General features: G+C 41.6%; 1 protein-coding gene across 1 annotated transcript in view; it reads left to right on the forward strand.

Moving 5' to 3' along the window:
* LOC101850358 (cullin-3-B) overlaps window positions 1–15,000 on the forward strand; it is a 26,683-nt gene that overhangs the window by 6,813 nt on the left and 4,870 nt on the right. The window contains exons 3-17 of the mRNA XM_005106101.3: window positions 879–992; window positions 2,292–2,452; window positions 2,905–3,019; window positions 3,841–3,972; window positions 4,723–4,770; window positions 5,799–5,847; window positions 6,303–6,451; window positions 7,002–7,178; window positions 7,906–8,076; window positions 9,174–9,403; window positions 10,305–10,521; window positions 10,843–10,960; window positions 12,726–12,794; window positions 13,635–13,710; window positions 14,903–14,972. Coding sequence (XP_005106158.1) covers window positions 879–992; window positions 2,292–2,452; window positions 2,905–3,019; window positions 3,841–3,972; window positions 4,723–4,770; window positions 5,799–5,847; window positions 6,303–6,451; window positions 7,002–7,178; window positions 7,906–8,076; window positions 9,174–9,403; window positions 10,305–10,521; window positions 10,843–10,960; window positions 12,726–12,794; window positions 13,635–13,710; window positions 14,903–14,972 — 1,896 coding nt within the window. The remainder of the gene's footprint in view (window positions 1–878; window positions 993–2,291; window positions 2,453–2,904; window positions 3,020–3,840; window positions 3,973–4,722; window positions 4,771–5,798; window positions 5,848–6,302; window positions 6,452–7,001; window positions 7,179–7,905; window positions 8,077–9,173; window positions 9,404–10,304; window positions 10,522–10,842; window positions 10,961–12,725; window positions 12,795–13,634; window positions 13,711–14,902; window positions 14,973–15,000) is intronic.

A 15,000-nucleotide genomic window follows, 5' to 3' on the forward strand; every position in this document is an offset into this window, starting at 1 on the left:
GGGTTGTTTTTGGGTGTGCCTGTGTGTATGTGTGGGTTTTTTTTCTCTGTGTGTGTGTGTGTTTCTCTATGTGTGTGTGTGTGTGTGTGTGTGTGTGTGTGTGTATTTCTCTGTTTGTGTGTGTGTTTCTGTGTGTGTGTGTGTGTTTCTGTGTGTGTGTGTGTATGTTTGTTTGGTGATGAACTTAAATGGAAGTCTCCATTTCCAATCGTCTTTCATTTATGTTGAGATAGTCAACACTGTCGATGCAGGGAGAATGAGAAATGTTTTGTCTTGAGGCATGGATCATTGTTGTATAAGGTGGAAAGAGTGGTGAGGACTGAGTTTTAAGTAAGATTGGATTTTGTTGGGGGGGAGGGGAGACTAATAAGTTCTTTCTTATAAACTTTAATATTTCAATACTCTGCTTTGTGCTGCCTCCTGCTTTATCCCTTCACCCAGTTTGAGTAAGTCAAGTTGTGTAGTCATCATCATCATCATCATCATCATCATCATCTTCATCATCATCATCATCATCATCATCATCATCATCATCATCATCATCATCATCATTGCCTTTCTCACCCTGCGCTAGGGTATAGGCCACAACTAACACCTTCCACTTTTCTCTATCCTGGGCTAGCCTCTTGATGTTATTCCATGTCTTCCCACTTTTCTGTAAGTTTGGTAATATGAGCTAGTAATTAATTCAATATTCACAGCTGTATATGACTGTATTGATTTGTTCACTGTCTTGTGGCGTCATGGAAGCAGTAGTAGACGAGTGTAAGCAGGGTTTGTTGGGCCCAGATGCATTTAAGTCCTTTCACCGATTGACTGAGATTGTTAAAAAAAATAAGACAACTAAAAAATACGCTCTCTCCAAATCTTCTCAACAGGTGAGGGAAGATGTCCTGAGGGCTTTGAACAACAACTTCCTCCAGACTCTGAACGCAGCTTGGAATGACCACCAGACATCCATGGTCATGATTCGGGATATTCTCATGTACATGGTGAGTGAGTGAGTTGTCACAGCCGTGACCCTTTTGTTGTTGGTACTGTAGAGTGGTAGATTGCTCTCCAACAATGTTCTGTCGCCTGATTTCATCTCCGCTTTCTGCCCCCACCCCCTCACCTCCTTTGCCCCCTTCCTTTGGGCTCCTGACTCTTTCTGCAGCCTTTCTAGTACTGCTAGTCCTTGGATCCTTCTTACTGCCGTCTTTCAGCTTTAGTGGGTGGTTGGCGGGTGCTATGGTGTGGTTAGCTTCTTCTTTTCTATCAAAAACTATCGTTCTTATCTCTCCTTTTTTGTGTCTGTTGCTTTCTTGTAACACCTCTAATCTTCGGCACTTTTATGACCTTATTGTGTTGCAAGTGCCGTAAAACTCTTATTGAACTAAACTTTCAGCCTTACCCCCGATCTTATGGTAGGAAAGATCTGCACCTGGCCTTCTCGGATAAGGGAGAAAAATCTTGGAGGTCCCTTACGCAAGTGGCGCTCGTTAAAGATACCTTGGTGGCCCAAAATCGATAAGAGTAGGCTTCGGCCGCAATGTAGGCAAAATTAAAAATTTGCTACCAACTGGAAATGTTTAATGCAAAAACACTTTCCAGAAAAAAACAGAAAAAGAGTGGAAGATCTGCCGACTGTCCCTGGAATGTGCAGTGGGTTTGAATGTATTTGTTTTCATTTGAGTAAAGAAGGATAGTGGGTGGTTGACGGGTGTTCTGGTGTGGTTTGCTCCTTCTTTCCTATCAAACATCTGTCATCCTGATCTCTCCTTCTTTTTTATGTTTGTTACTCTCTTGTAACACCTCTAATCTGCGGCACTTGTATGACCTTATTGTGTTGCAAGTGCCGTATAAAACTTTTAAAAAAAGAAAAGAATGATAAAAACATGGGATTCACGGATTGGTTGGGGGAAGGGGAGGGGAGAGGATTATTGTGAGATACACAATTATGTGTTGTTTAACTAGACCTCTGTGGCTTCCTGTTGTCAGCTCCCTATGATCATTTTGTGGTATTGTCTTTCAAGATGATATATGTGTGAGACATGCAGAGAAAATGAGTTACTTTGCATATTTATGCCCTTTAGAAATAGATATAATTATGTTGAATTGATAGGCTGAGCTTTTACGATTCTTTATTTGGAAATAATAAAATGCATGTTAAACTTGAAGAAACTGGCATCAGTTGAAAATCTACATATTGTTGATTTTCTGTCGATATCTCCATTAATTGTGGATTGCGAGAAGTAACTATTTTGTCAGCACGCCCCACATATATATCTTTTGTTTTCCCTTCCTCCCAGGACCGGGTGTATGTGCAGCAGAACAACGTGGAGAACGTCTACAACTTGGGCCTGATCATTTTTAGAGACCAGGTTGTTCGCCACCCGTCGATCCGCGACCATTTACGCTCCACTTTGCTGGAAATGGTTTCGAAAGAAAGGAAAGGAGAGGTGGTGGACAGGTATGTTTTAAACTTTCGCTTGCCTTTTATTGTAAATTATTTATTACGTGTGTTTATTTGGAATTATGTTAAGAATAATTGAGTTGGTTGCAACCCCCCCCAACCCGTTCATGAAACTATGTATGTATGTCTTTTTCTTTGGTTTGTACAACATAGAAAGAAAGTACATGTGTGTCAATTCATGTTTCATGCAAAATATTGCCGGTGGGTCATGGCCAATGATCCTAAACGCACCAGCAGTTCTTGTGGTCTTTGTAACTCGATCCCGTAACAGAGCGGGTGCTGTGTTGAGGTTTGCTTCTTCTTTCATACCAAACATCTATCGCCCTTATCTCTCCTCCCTTTTTTTCTTTGGAACACTTCTAATCTTTGACATTTCTATGACTTTTTAAATTTTGTTTTGCAAATGCCGTAAAACTCGTACCAAGACCAAAGCTTTTTGTTGATTTCAGGGGAGCAGTGAAAAACGCTTGTCAGATGCTGATGATTCTTGGCATTGATTCGAGGGTAGTGTACGAGGAGGACTTTGAGCGACCGTTCCTGGATCAGTCGGCAGAGTTTTACAGGGTGAGAGAGGCGCTGTGGAATGTGGAAATGTTGCTTTTGTTTTTGAAGTTTTGAGTCGTCGGTGTGTGTTGCTTTATTATACTTTGAAGTTATGCGTCGTAGATGGAGGTTGTAATTCAGATCAGTGGATGAAAGATGGGGGTGGACTCTTTATTGTTTTAAACTTTTTTCTTTTGCAGCTAATGTCCTAACCAGTTTCTAGGGAAATATTACTGCAGTCATACTTACTAGCAACAATACTGTATTTTAACAGCTTTATCAGTCTGGGTTTTTTTTTAAACCAAAAAGTGTAAACATTGTGAAAAAAGAATATCTCATGCAAACAATAATTTTGAAAATAGTCTGCCTTAGTTGCAATTGTTTTTAAATTTGGGAAAGTAGTTGCAAAACTTTCTTTCCTGCCCCGCCTGTGCTGGTGGGTATTTCCTGTCGCAACAGTTCTTTTTGACTAAAATCTGAGTAAGCACTTGCCTACTCTTGAACTTTCTCTTTTTTTGTGATTTTGTTTTCATAGTCAGTTGTTGAATTGTTGCTCTTGTTGTGTTGACAAGCTGTGAACTACGTGGGTGGTTGGCGGGTGCTCTGGTGTGGTTTGCTCCTTCTTTCCTATCATACATCTATCGTCCTTATCTCCCCCTTCTTCTTTTTTATGTTTGTTACTCTCTTGTAACACCTCTAATCTTCTGGCGCTCATATGACCTTATGTAGTTGCGAGCACCGTAAAACCTCTACTAAAACTAAAAGCTGTGAACTGCCAGTGGACTAGTACTTCTGGTCTCACTTTCAATTGCTTATACTTTGATATTTTTCCCCACCATCAGCTGGAAAGCCAGAAATTCTTGGCGGAGAACTCGGCCTCTGTGTACATAAAGAAGGTGGAGGCCAGGATCAACGAGGAAGCCGAGAGGGCCACACATTACCTGGACAAGTCCACAGAGGAGCCGGTGGTCAAGGTCAGTCGTGTGTGTGTGTTGTCTCTGTCTCTCTCTCTCTCTCTCTCTCTCTCTGTCTCTGTCTGTCTCTCTGTCTCTCTCTCTCTCCCTGTCTCTCTCTCTCTCTCTCTCTCTCCCCTCTCTCTCTCTCTCCCCTCTCTCTCTCTCTCCCCTCTCTCTCTCTCTCTCTCTCTCTCTCTCTCTCTCTCTCTCTCTCTCTCTCTCTCTCTCTCTCTCCTTCTCCCCCCACCCTCTCTCTCTCTCCTTCTCCCCCCACCCTCTCTCTCTTTCTCTCTCTCTCTCTCTCTCTCTCTCTCTCTCTCTCTCTCTCCTCCCTCCCCCCCTCTCTCCGTCTCTCTCTGTTATGTCTATATATTTTTTTTTATTGAACCTACTCGGTTTAGTAAGTAGTTAAATGTTAGTCGACCTTTTTCACATTTTTTGGTTGGTTTATGTTTTGTTGTAACATTTTTGCAACTGTAATATTGTTTTGTTCATCATCACTGACTGTTCTAATGAGTGATGTGACGTGTTCCCCATTCTGATTCTAAGTCGGTGGTTGGCGGGTGCTCTCGTGTGGTTTGCTTCTTCTTTCCTATGAAACATCTATCGTCCTTATCTCGCCGTCTTCTTTTTATGTTTGTTGCTCTCTTGTAACACCTCTAATCTTCTGGCGCTCATATGAACTTATGCAGCTGCGAGCTCTGTAAAACCTCTACTAAAACTAAACTAATTTTGATTCTAATCCTGTTTCCTTGTGTACCATTTCAGGTGTTAGAGGAAGAGCTGATCAGTAAACACATGAAGACTATTGTGGAGGTAAGTGTGTGTGTGTGGGTCTGTGTCTATGGAGTCATCTTGCTTTTCACATGTGTTTGGATGGTTTTTTTCTTCCCCAGGACCTTACTGTTTAATCTCTACTTCCTAGATTTGTCAATCTATGAGCGTCAATAGCTTGAGATGCTTGGGTGTTCAGGACACAAATGGCCACGTGATAGGCTGAGATAAGCTTAACTCTTTAAAGACGTAACGGGCACATATGTCCGACCAGCAGCACACTAAACTAAAGGCAATGTTACAGCATATTTTGAACCTTCATATACAAATAACCAACATAAATTAACATATTTTGTTGTATACATTTTGTTGCCAGCCTTTCTATGTTTTAGATAATGAAAAAAAATGATGTTGCTGGATCGAAAACAACAACAACAACAGATAATGAAAACAGAATTGAAAAAATTGTGATGAATAACGGAAGTAAAGCACCAACTTTTTAAGTACCCCAAAACAGTGTGTCCTCAATGAGTTACTAGTCATTTTGCATACTGAGAAGATGAGGAAAATTTAGAAATTGTCAACTGTATAGCGTCAGTTTTTCCATAATGTGAGAATGTGATTACTGGCATGAATCTGTCAAATCAAAATGGAGTTATCTACAGATTTTTATGCCAAGTTAATGTATGATTACTTGCGTTAGTAGTCTGTTGAATCAAATCCTGTAACTCTTAAACAAGTATGAAAATAGTTACCACATTTGGTTTTCATTCTAAGGGATTTGCTTTTTTTTTTTTGTGTCTCCTAAGGGTTGGTGGATTTGTGCAATGGAAAAGTTGTGTGTGGTTGGCGGGTGCTCTGGTGTGGTTTGCTTCTTCTTTCCTATCAGACATCTATCGTCCTTATCTCCCCTCCCTTCTTTTTTGTGTTTGTTACTCTCTTGTAACACCTCTAATCTTCGGCTCTTATATGACCTTATTGTGTTGCAAGTGCCGTAAAACTAAAGGGAAAAGTTAACTCTTGGCGCTATGTTTTTCACCTTTTTATTTTTGACTTTTTGTTTTTGACAGATGGAAAACTCAGGAGTAGTCCACATGCTGGAGAACAACAAAACAGACGGTAAGTCCATGATTGAATAATTTCTCAGCAGTCGATGTGGTGGTGTGGAATCTGTTCTTGCAGACTCCAGAGGGCTAGTCTTAGGAGAATTATCTGGAGTAGTTAGTGTAGCCGATTTACCTTGACGCTGTGCTGTTTTTTGTAGATTTAGTTTTTTCAATAATCAACCCTTGATAGATTGCTAGTTTTTTGGTGATACAAATGAGTGTTCTATACGATGTGATGTGGGCCAGTGGCGTTAACTCTGAATATACTTACTATTTTTTTGTGTGAAATATAAACAATGGACGGAAACAGCAGAAGGATAGTAAAGAAGCAGGACCTACCATGCGCGCAGTATTGTATACAGGCGTATCTCAAAGGCCGCCAAAAATGACTTACGTCTGTATGCAATACTGCCTGCGACCAGTGGCAACTTCCCATCGCCTCACGATTTCCTTGTCCTCCTCCTCCAGATCTGGCCTGCATGTACAAGTTGTTTATCCGAGTCGGTGACGGGCTGAAGACCATGTCCGACTGCATCAGCAAGTACTTGAGGGAGCAGGGCAGAGCACTTGTCAGTGAGGAGGGGGAGGAAAGCAAGAATGCAATCACATACGTTCAGGTAAGCGAGTCGCTGAAGTTGAATGAGTACATAGCGACTGGTCAGTGTAAGGCTCCCGTCATGCATTTCTTTTCAAAATGGTATGAGGGAGTCGTACACAAAGCAGTGAATATATATATACATTTCAGGGAATGGGAAATGTATGTTAAAGTGGGTTGTACATTTGAGTTATTTTGAAAGAAAAGTTGTTAGAGTAATATGCTTTGTGTTTTTTTACCCAAATTTTGATGATGTGGATTTGGCATTCTTTTTTTGATGTAACAGCAATTGTCAGTGATAACTCTTGTGTGGATGTTTGTGACAGTTTGAACTGAAAGATATGTCTAGATGAATAGCTGAAATAACTTTTCACAATGTAGTTAAAAGTAGGCTTAGGAAATTTGACTGCCCAGCTTTTGCTTTTTAAAAGGATTGGGGATGGTGGCATTATGTGAGTCCTTCCTTAAAGTAGCATTCTTTTAAAAATGTTGCGTTGGGGATTGTCAGAAATGTGCTCCTCCGCCACTGCTTCAATGTTCTCATGGTACATTTCTTCTCTCGGCGTGTCCAGAATCTGCTCGACCTCAAGGACCGCTTCGGCCACTTCCTGCACGAATCCTTCAGCGACGACAAGATTTTCAAGCAAATGATCTCGAGCGACTTTGAGTACTTCATCAACCTGAATCCCAAGTCTCCCGAGTATCTCTCCCTCTTTGTGGACGACAAACTCAAAAAGGGTGTCAAAGGAGTGAGTGCTTTTCTCTCTCTCTCTCTCTGTGCTCACCTACCCTCTTAACACTATCCGTACGCCCTGGGGTCATTTTGTACCCCCGGGGTTGTATTTTTCACATTTTAGAATACTTCTAGAACGAAGATCTCTTTGAAACTTTCAGTAATTTTCAAAAAATTATTTCGACAGACTGCTATGCAAAGTGTACGGATTGGAAAACGAGTAAATTTACTCTTTGGAAAGTGGTGGCACAGAGTTCCCCACGTTGTATGGATACGATAGTAAAACATGACGTACGAATAGGGTTAATTAATGTTGCAAGTTTTCGTTGAAGAGCTATGCTGAATTCATGCCTTTGTGGAAAGAAAACAGAATCGGTAATGTTTTTTTAGTTTTGTTCTCAAGAAAAAAACCAGGGTGTTTTCTTTTCTTTTTTTTTTTTTGTACATTTCTGTGAAACAATACTTGATAAGCAAAAGGAAAAAAAATGTGAATGGCTTATAAGATAAAGGTTGTAAATGGAATTGATTTTTCTGACTATGAGTGAAAAAAAAAAATTCTTTGACACCACAGATTAGTAGTTCTGAAGCTTTTATGGTGAAGAATGTATCAGTATTTTTTGCTGTACTAGATCCTTTAGTGTGTGTGTGTGTGTCTGAGTGGTTGGGGGGGGGGGCAGGGGCGAAGACAAGTTATCTGTGAGAAATGTGGCCTGACGTCACTTGTCCCCGTGCTTGTGTTTCAGATGACAGAGCAAGAGATCGAGAACGTGCTGGACAAGAGCATGGTTCTGTTCCGCTACCTCCAGGAGAAGGACGTGTTTGAGCGCTACTACAAGCAGCACTTGGCCCGCAGGCTACTCCTCAACAAGAGCGGCTCTGACGACTCCGAAAAGAACATGATCTCAAAACTCAAGGTGATTTTTTGTCGTTGTGTGTTTCCCCTTATACGGGGTGCCCACTACGGATGGGATCGGCCTGATCGCCCGACTTGATCGCCTCAAAAACAAACGTATTTGTTTTCAGTTGCAGGCGATCGAGTCGGGCGATCGGCCCGATCCAGCCGCAGTGGGCACCCCGTATTACTTTTAATCTCAAAACTCAAGATGACTTTTTTTGTCGTTGGTGTGTTTCCCCTTACTTTTGAGAATACAAGGCAAAAGAGGCAGAGATAGGTCTAGAATGACTCGCAGAAAGAAGTTTTAACAGATGGGGAACAGTAAAAAACGAGAATGACTTTTGTGTGTTTCCCCTTACTTATGAGAATAAAAGGCAAAAGAGTCAGAGATAGGTTACTCCTCAACCAGAGCAGCTCCGGCGACTCCGAAAAGAGTATGATCCCAAAACTCAAGGTGGCTTTTTTTTTTTGTTTTTTGGGTGTGTTTCCCCCTTACTTTTAAGAATAGAATGCAAAAGATGGGTGGTTGGCGGGTGCTCTGGTGTGGTTTGCTCCTTCTTTCCTGTAAAAAATCTATCTTCTCTATCTCTCCTTTTTTGTGTTTGTTACTGTCTTGTAACGCCTCTAATCTTCTTGTGCTCCTATGACCTTATGTAGTTGTGAGCGCTGTAAAACCTCTACTAAAACTAAACTCAGTGACCATTGTTGTGTCCACGCGCTTCTGTTGAATCAAACAAACGTGTATTAAAGGTCTACTTCTTCACTTTCTCTGTCCTCTGTCTGTCTGTCTGTCTGTCTGTCTGTCTGTCTGTCTGTCTGTCTGTCTGTCTGTCTGTCTGTCTGTCTGTCTGTCTGTCTTGCATTTTCCCAGCACTTGGTGACCATTGTATTGTTGTGTCCACGTGCTTCTGTTCACTCAAACGACCGTGTATTAAAGGTGTACTTCTTCACTTTCTCTGTCCTCTGTCTGTCTGTCTGTCTGTCTGTCTGTCTCTCTGTCTCTCTGTCTGTCTGTCTGTCTGTCTTGCATTTTCCCAGCACTCGGTGACCATTGTATTGTTGTGTCCCTGTGCCTCTGTTGACTCAAACAAAAACGTGTGTATTCGACTCCCGCAGACGGAGTGCGGCTGCCAGTTCACCTCCAAGCTGGAGGGCATGTTCAAGGACATGGCGCTGTCCAGCAGCATCCAGGAGGAGTTCAAGCACTACTGCGCCGAGAAGAAGGTGGTGCTGTTTGGCGTGGACCTGACGGTGCGGGTGCTGACCACGGGCTACTGGCCCACGCAGACGGCCACGCCCATCAACATCCCTGCAGAGCCCCGGGCCGCCTTTGAGGGCTTCAGAGTGTAAGCTGGAATGTTGTTCTGTGGGGTTCTTCACTCCTTGAGGGAGGGATACTTTTTTTATTTCTTTGTGGGTGGTTGGCGGGTGCTCTGCTGTGGTTTGCTCCTTCTTTCCTATCAAACGTCTGTCGTCCTTATCTCCCCTTCTTCTTTTTTATGTTTGTTACTCTCTTGTAACACCTCAATTCTTCTGGCGCTCATATGAACTTATGCAGTTGCGAGCGCCGTAAAACCTGTACTAAAACTACTTTCTTTGTTGTTTTTTTGTGTGTTTGTGTGAGGGTTTTTTTTTAAGGGGGAGGTCATTTGTACTGAGTGGTAAGATAATTATTGAGGAAGACAGATTTCTACAGTACCTGTTTCTTTCTTGCTGATAAAATTAAAAAAGAAAAAAGTGAGAATATAAGATAAAGTTATATAGAATTGAGGATGTTTCTGCAAAATCTGGTTTATTTCAAAACATTTTAACTCCAACCAGTCTTCACTCTGCCATGTAAGCATACTAACATCTCCGGCATATAAACAAAAGTCTGTGTTGTGTTAAATCTATGTGACAGAAAGAGACATTTTTTAATATGTTACATTTTTGATGTGTTAACGTGGGTGGTTGGCGGGTGCTCTGGTGTGGTTTGCTTCTTCTTTCCTATCAAACGTCTATCGTCGTTATCTCCCCTCCTTCTATTTTATGTTTGTTACTCTCTTGTAACACCTCTAATCTTCTGGCGCTCATATGACCTTATTCAGTTGCGAGCACCGCAACACCTCTACTAAAACCAACATAATGTGTTAACTTGCTTCTCTGTTATGGAAACAAGTCTTATTTTAGTGGACTCGCTATCCCCGTCGTGGTAAGTGGTTTCTGCTTTCTCACCTAAAAAAAACAACCCCTCTTTCTTCTATCCAGATTTTACCTGAGCAAACACAGTGGCCGGCAGCTCACCCTGCAGCCTCATCTGGGCTCGGCCGATCTCCATGCAAGCTTCTCAGGTGCCAAACGCGAGGACGCGGACAGCGGGCCAGCCAGCTCGGCCAAGGGCATCCGCAAGCATATACTGCAGGTGTCCACCTATCAGATGTGTGTGCTCGTACTCTTCAATATCAGGGACAAGTGGACGTTCGAGGTGAGTGTGCGGCTGTGATTGACATACTGTTTGGCCTTCTGGGTGGAAAGTTATTATTTGTGGGTGGTTGGCGGGTGCTCTGGTGTGGTTTGCTTCCTCTTTCCTATCAAACATCTATCGTCCACTTATCTCCCCCTTTCCTTCTTTTTTATGTTTGTTACTCTCTTGTAACACCTCTAATCTTCTGGCGCTCATATGACCTTATGCAGTTGCGAGCGCCGTAAAACCTCTACTAACACTAAAAAACACAGCAGTGTAGAAGAGCCCGGCTTCTGTTCTCCTGTGGTATCTTTGGCTCATGTACTTTTCTTTTCCTTTCAGGAAATAAAAAATGAAACAGATATGCCTGAAAGGGAACTCACAAGGGCGTTGCAATCTCTAGCCGTGGGGAAGATAGGGCAAAGAATTCTGCAAAAAGAGCCGAAAACAAAGGATATAGGTGAAGTATTTCATTTTATGTTTTCTCCTTATGTTTTCTTGAGCAATATTAATGATTTACTTTACTTTACTTTTTTCTTCCGCTTGTACCCTGGGGTGTCGCGGGGAGACACAGGTGTCTGTCTGACACAAGTCGTATGGCCTCCTACAGGCCACACGACTTGCTGCAGACAGACACGTGTCTCCCCGCGACACCCCAGGGTACAAGCGGAAGAAAAAAGTAAAGTAAATCTTTTTATTATTTTAAATTACTTTTTTCCCCTTATGCTTTGTTTTTTTTCTCTTCTTGCTCTTGTTGATGTTGTTTTGTGGTTGGTTGGCGGGTGCTCTGGTGTGGTTTGCTCTTTCTTTCCTATCAAACATCTGTCATCTCTGTCTCCCCTCCTTTTTTATGTTTGTTACTCTCTTGTAACACCTCTAATCTTTGGCACTTATATGACCTTGTTGTGTTGCAAGTGCCGTAAAACACTTACTAAAACTGATGTTGTTTTAATATCGTTTGTAAATAAAGTTAGCACAGCGATTTGTAGTTTGTTCTGCTTGACAAAGGGGTAGATGGTGGGTGTTCTGATGTGGCCTCCTCTTTATCATTGTTACTGGGGGGCTGGTGAGCTTTCTGGTGTGGTCTGTTTCATCTTCTGTCCAATAGGACTGTTTTCCTCATGTCTTCTCAGGGAAAATGTGACCATCATAACACTCAACTGACTGGCTGTAAACGCCTCTGATCTTTGTCACTTATAATAATGTTGCAAGTGCCATAAAACTTACTAAGTGGGTGGTTGGCGGGTGCACTGGTGTGGTTTGTTTCTTCTTTCCTATCGAACATCTTTCGTCCTCATCTCCCCTTCTTCTTTTTTGTGTTTGTTACTCTCTTGTAACACCTCTAATCTTTTGGCGCTCATATGACCTTATGCAGTTGCGAGCGCCGTAAAACCTCTACTAAAACTAAACTATACTAAACTTCCTCATGTCTTCTTAGGGAAAATGTGACCGTAATAACATTCAACTGACTGGCTGTAAACGCCTCTAATCTTCGTCACTTATAATAATGTTGCATTTGACATAAAACTTACTAAAAGAAGCAAAGAGAATGAGCTGATGTGGGCTCTTGCATCAATGAAGTCCTTCTCCCCTGTCAAGGTTTGGGGCTGAGATTGTTGCAGGTTTTCCTCTGTCACCACTTTTGTCTGTGAGTGGAATATGGTCTGCACCCCCCCGGGGCAGTGCAACTGACTGAAGTGTCTTTAGGCCATTCCCAAAGGGGGGACATTTCTCGTTCAAACACAGTAGAATTGTAAATGGGCTGATTCATCAATGTCACGCTCATAACTGTGCCTGATCTGCTTTTTCATTCCTGATCATTACTATTGTCATTTTCCTCTACTTCTTTTGTATGTTTGTCACTCTCTTGTGACCTGCTATTTTGGGGTGCCTTGATAGTTGAAGCAGACTTTGTGCTGTTGGAGCTAGAGAGGTGAGCTGAGTAAGTCTGATTCCTTGTAAGGACTTCTCTGTTGACACCCACCCCTTGGCGCTCATATTACCTTATGCAGTTGTGAGCGCCGTAAAACCCTCTACTAAAAAAAAAAATGGTCTGCATGTAAATAGTTTAACAATATGCTTCATCTTGGGGGGGGGGGGGGGGGGGGGCTTACATCATCTGTGCAGGCATACAGCATTAAAGAACAAGAATAAAAAAAAAAACCAAATAACACGAGGTGCTTTCACAGTTGTTATGACTGGGGTTTTTTTCTTCTATTTTTCAGAGGCTTCCCATATCTTCTCTGTCAACGACCAATTTTCATCAAAGTTGGTGCGAGTCAAAATTCAAATGGGTGAGTATTTCAAAAATGGACATACGTCTTCTCAGATTGCTGATTGTTTGACCTGTCTCCTTCTCTTGGGATGTGTTATATATTGTATGAGTTACCTACTCCCTTGAATAGCGTAAGGTTTTTACGTCTGTTTCCAACAGGACTGGGCCACGTAATTGTGGAGCCTTGATTACTCTCACTACAACCCGTTCAAGAATCCGTAAGGAAGATTTGAACCACAGTCATCTGCACTATAGTCCAGCATATTTTCTGAGCTATCGTGCTCTGGCATGAAATCGAAGATGTCCATTTACTCGGCCAGTAAAAATTTAGTCGGTCATCGACTTCTGGCAATCACTTTTTGGGGTTTTTTTTTCACTGTTCATTTTGATGATCATTCATTACTTGGGTACGTTTTCCAAAAGTGATACTGACTCAAACTGTAGCAGTTACTGTATGTGAGAAAGGGTTTGTGTGGTTGGTTGGCGGGTGCTCTGGTGTGGTTTGCTTCTTCTTTCCTATCAAACACCTATCGACCTTATCTCCCCACCTTTTTTTAAATCTTTGTTACTCTCTTGTAACATCCGTAATCTTCTGGCGCTCATATGACCGTATGCAGTTGCGAGCGCCGTAAAACCTCTACTAAAACTAAAAACTAAAAGGGTTTGTGATAGTATTGGAATATAAATGGACTTTGTTAGGTTTAGTATGTTAGGTTTAGTATGTTTTTTTGTTTTTTTGTGGACAGTAAATTCTTGCTTTAAAGGGTGGTTGTGAACACTGCAGATGTGGTTTGTTCCTTTTATTTCCTGTCAATATTTCGTTAATTCAGAACTGATCATTTTCCTTCCTTGTTCACAGTGGCATCCAACAAAGGGGAAGCAGAACCCGAGAGTCGAGCCACCAGGATTAAAGTCGATGAAGACAGGAAGCATGAATATCCTTTTTTGTTGTGTGTGTGTGTGTGTGTGTGTGTGTGTGTGTGTGTGTGTGTGTGTGTGTGTGGACAGGAGATTGAGGGAATGTTTTATGATAATCATGGTTTGCCAAGAGTCAAAAGTACATCTTTATGAACAAATGGTTGGAGGTTGCCGGTGGTAGGTCCTATTTCTTTTCTCTCCCTGTCAGTCTAACTTGTTCCATGCACTTAATGAACATCATTGTGTGGATGTGCTTTTCTCTACTCAACTGTACTGAAACACTTGAATGAATTGCCTTAGTTATGATAGTAATTCAGTACTGATGCTGCTAGTTTGAAAATGGCTCTTTTTGGCTTGGGGGTAGACAGTTAGGGCTTAGAAGCTTTCTGACAAAAGGCACTTTTTGTGCAAACAATATGTGAGGCATCGTTAGGAAATCAGGCGCTCGTCAAAATTACAAAATCAGAGAAACAGGTATTTTTCCGCCAGTTACGCAATTTTAATCGAATTTTTGATTTTTTGGCTCCACCCCTTTCATGTCTATACAAAAATGTATTTCCATGTGGATTTTACTGAGAAAATTTGATTAAAGGCACAAAATATGAGGTTCGTTTTTGGTGGGAGCAGTGCTGAGTCAGGAAATGATGTTTATAGTGGATAAATGGATGTGGGTGGGTGGCGGGTGCTCTGGTGTGGTTTGCTTCTTCTTTCCTATCAAACATCTATTGTCCTTATCTCCCTTTCTTCTTTTTTATGTTTGTTACTCTCTTGTAACTCCTCTAATCTTCTGGCACTCATATGACCTTTTCTGCAGTTGCGAGTGTCGTAAAACCTCAACTAAAACTAAACTAAATAAGACAAATAAGAACACTTGATAGCTTCAAAAGACATCTTAAACATTTTCTGTTCCTACAGGCCTATCCTTCATAAGCTTTTAACGTTATCTTTCATTATATTTGTTCTGTTCCTATGTCTGGATGAAAATAGTCTCTGTGTGTGTGTGTGTGTGTGTGTGTGCAGTAATGTATATTGCTTGAGAAGAAAGGAAGTAGTAAGAAAGGTTTTTGAAAAATGGGTATTCCAATGTAAAGCGCATTGAGCTACTTTTTTGGAAATGCGCTCTATAAATGTTATATATTATTATTATTATTATTATTGTTAAATGGATGTTATATTATAAGACCTTGTTGTTCCCTTGACTGGTCCCACGATCGAGGCAGCATTGGTCCGGATAATGAAAGCAAGGAAGAAGTTGCAGCACAATTCCTTAGTTGCAGAGGTGAGTGTGGACTTGTCTTGTGGATGTT

Source organism: Aplysia californica, unplaced genomic scaffold (assembly GCF_000002075.1).
Source record: "Aplysia californica isolate F4 #8 unplaced genomic scaffold, AplCal3.0 scaffold00513, whole genome shotgun sequence".
Taxonomy (NCBI): domain Eukaryota; kingdom Metazoa; phylum Mollusca; class Gastropoda; order Aplysiida; family Aplysiidae; genus Aplysia; species Aplysia californica.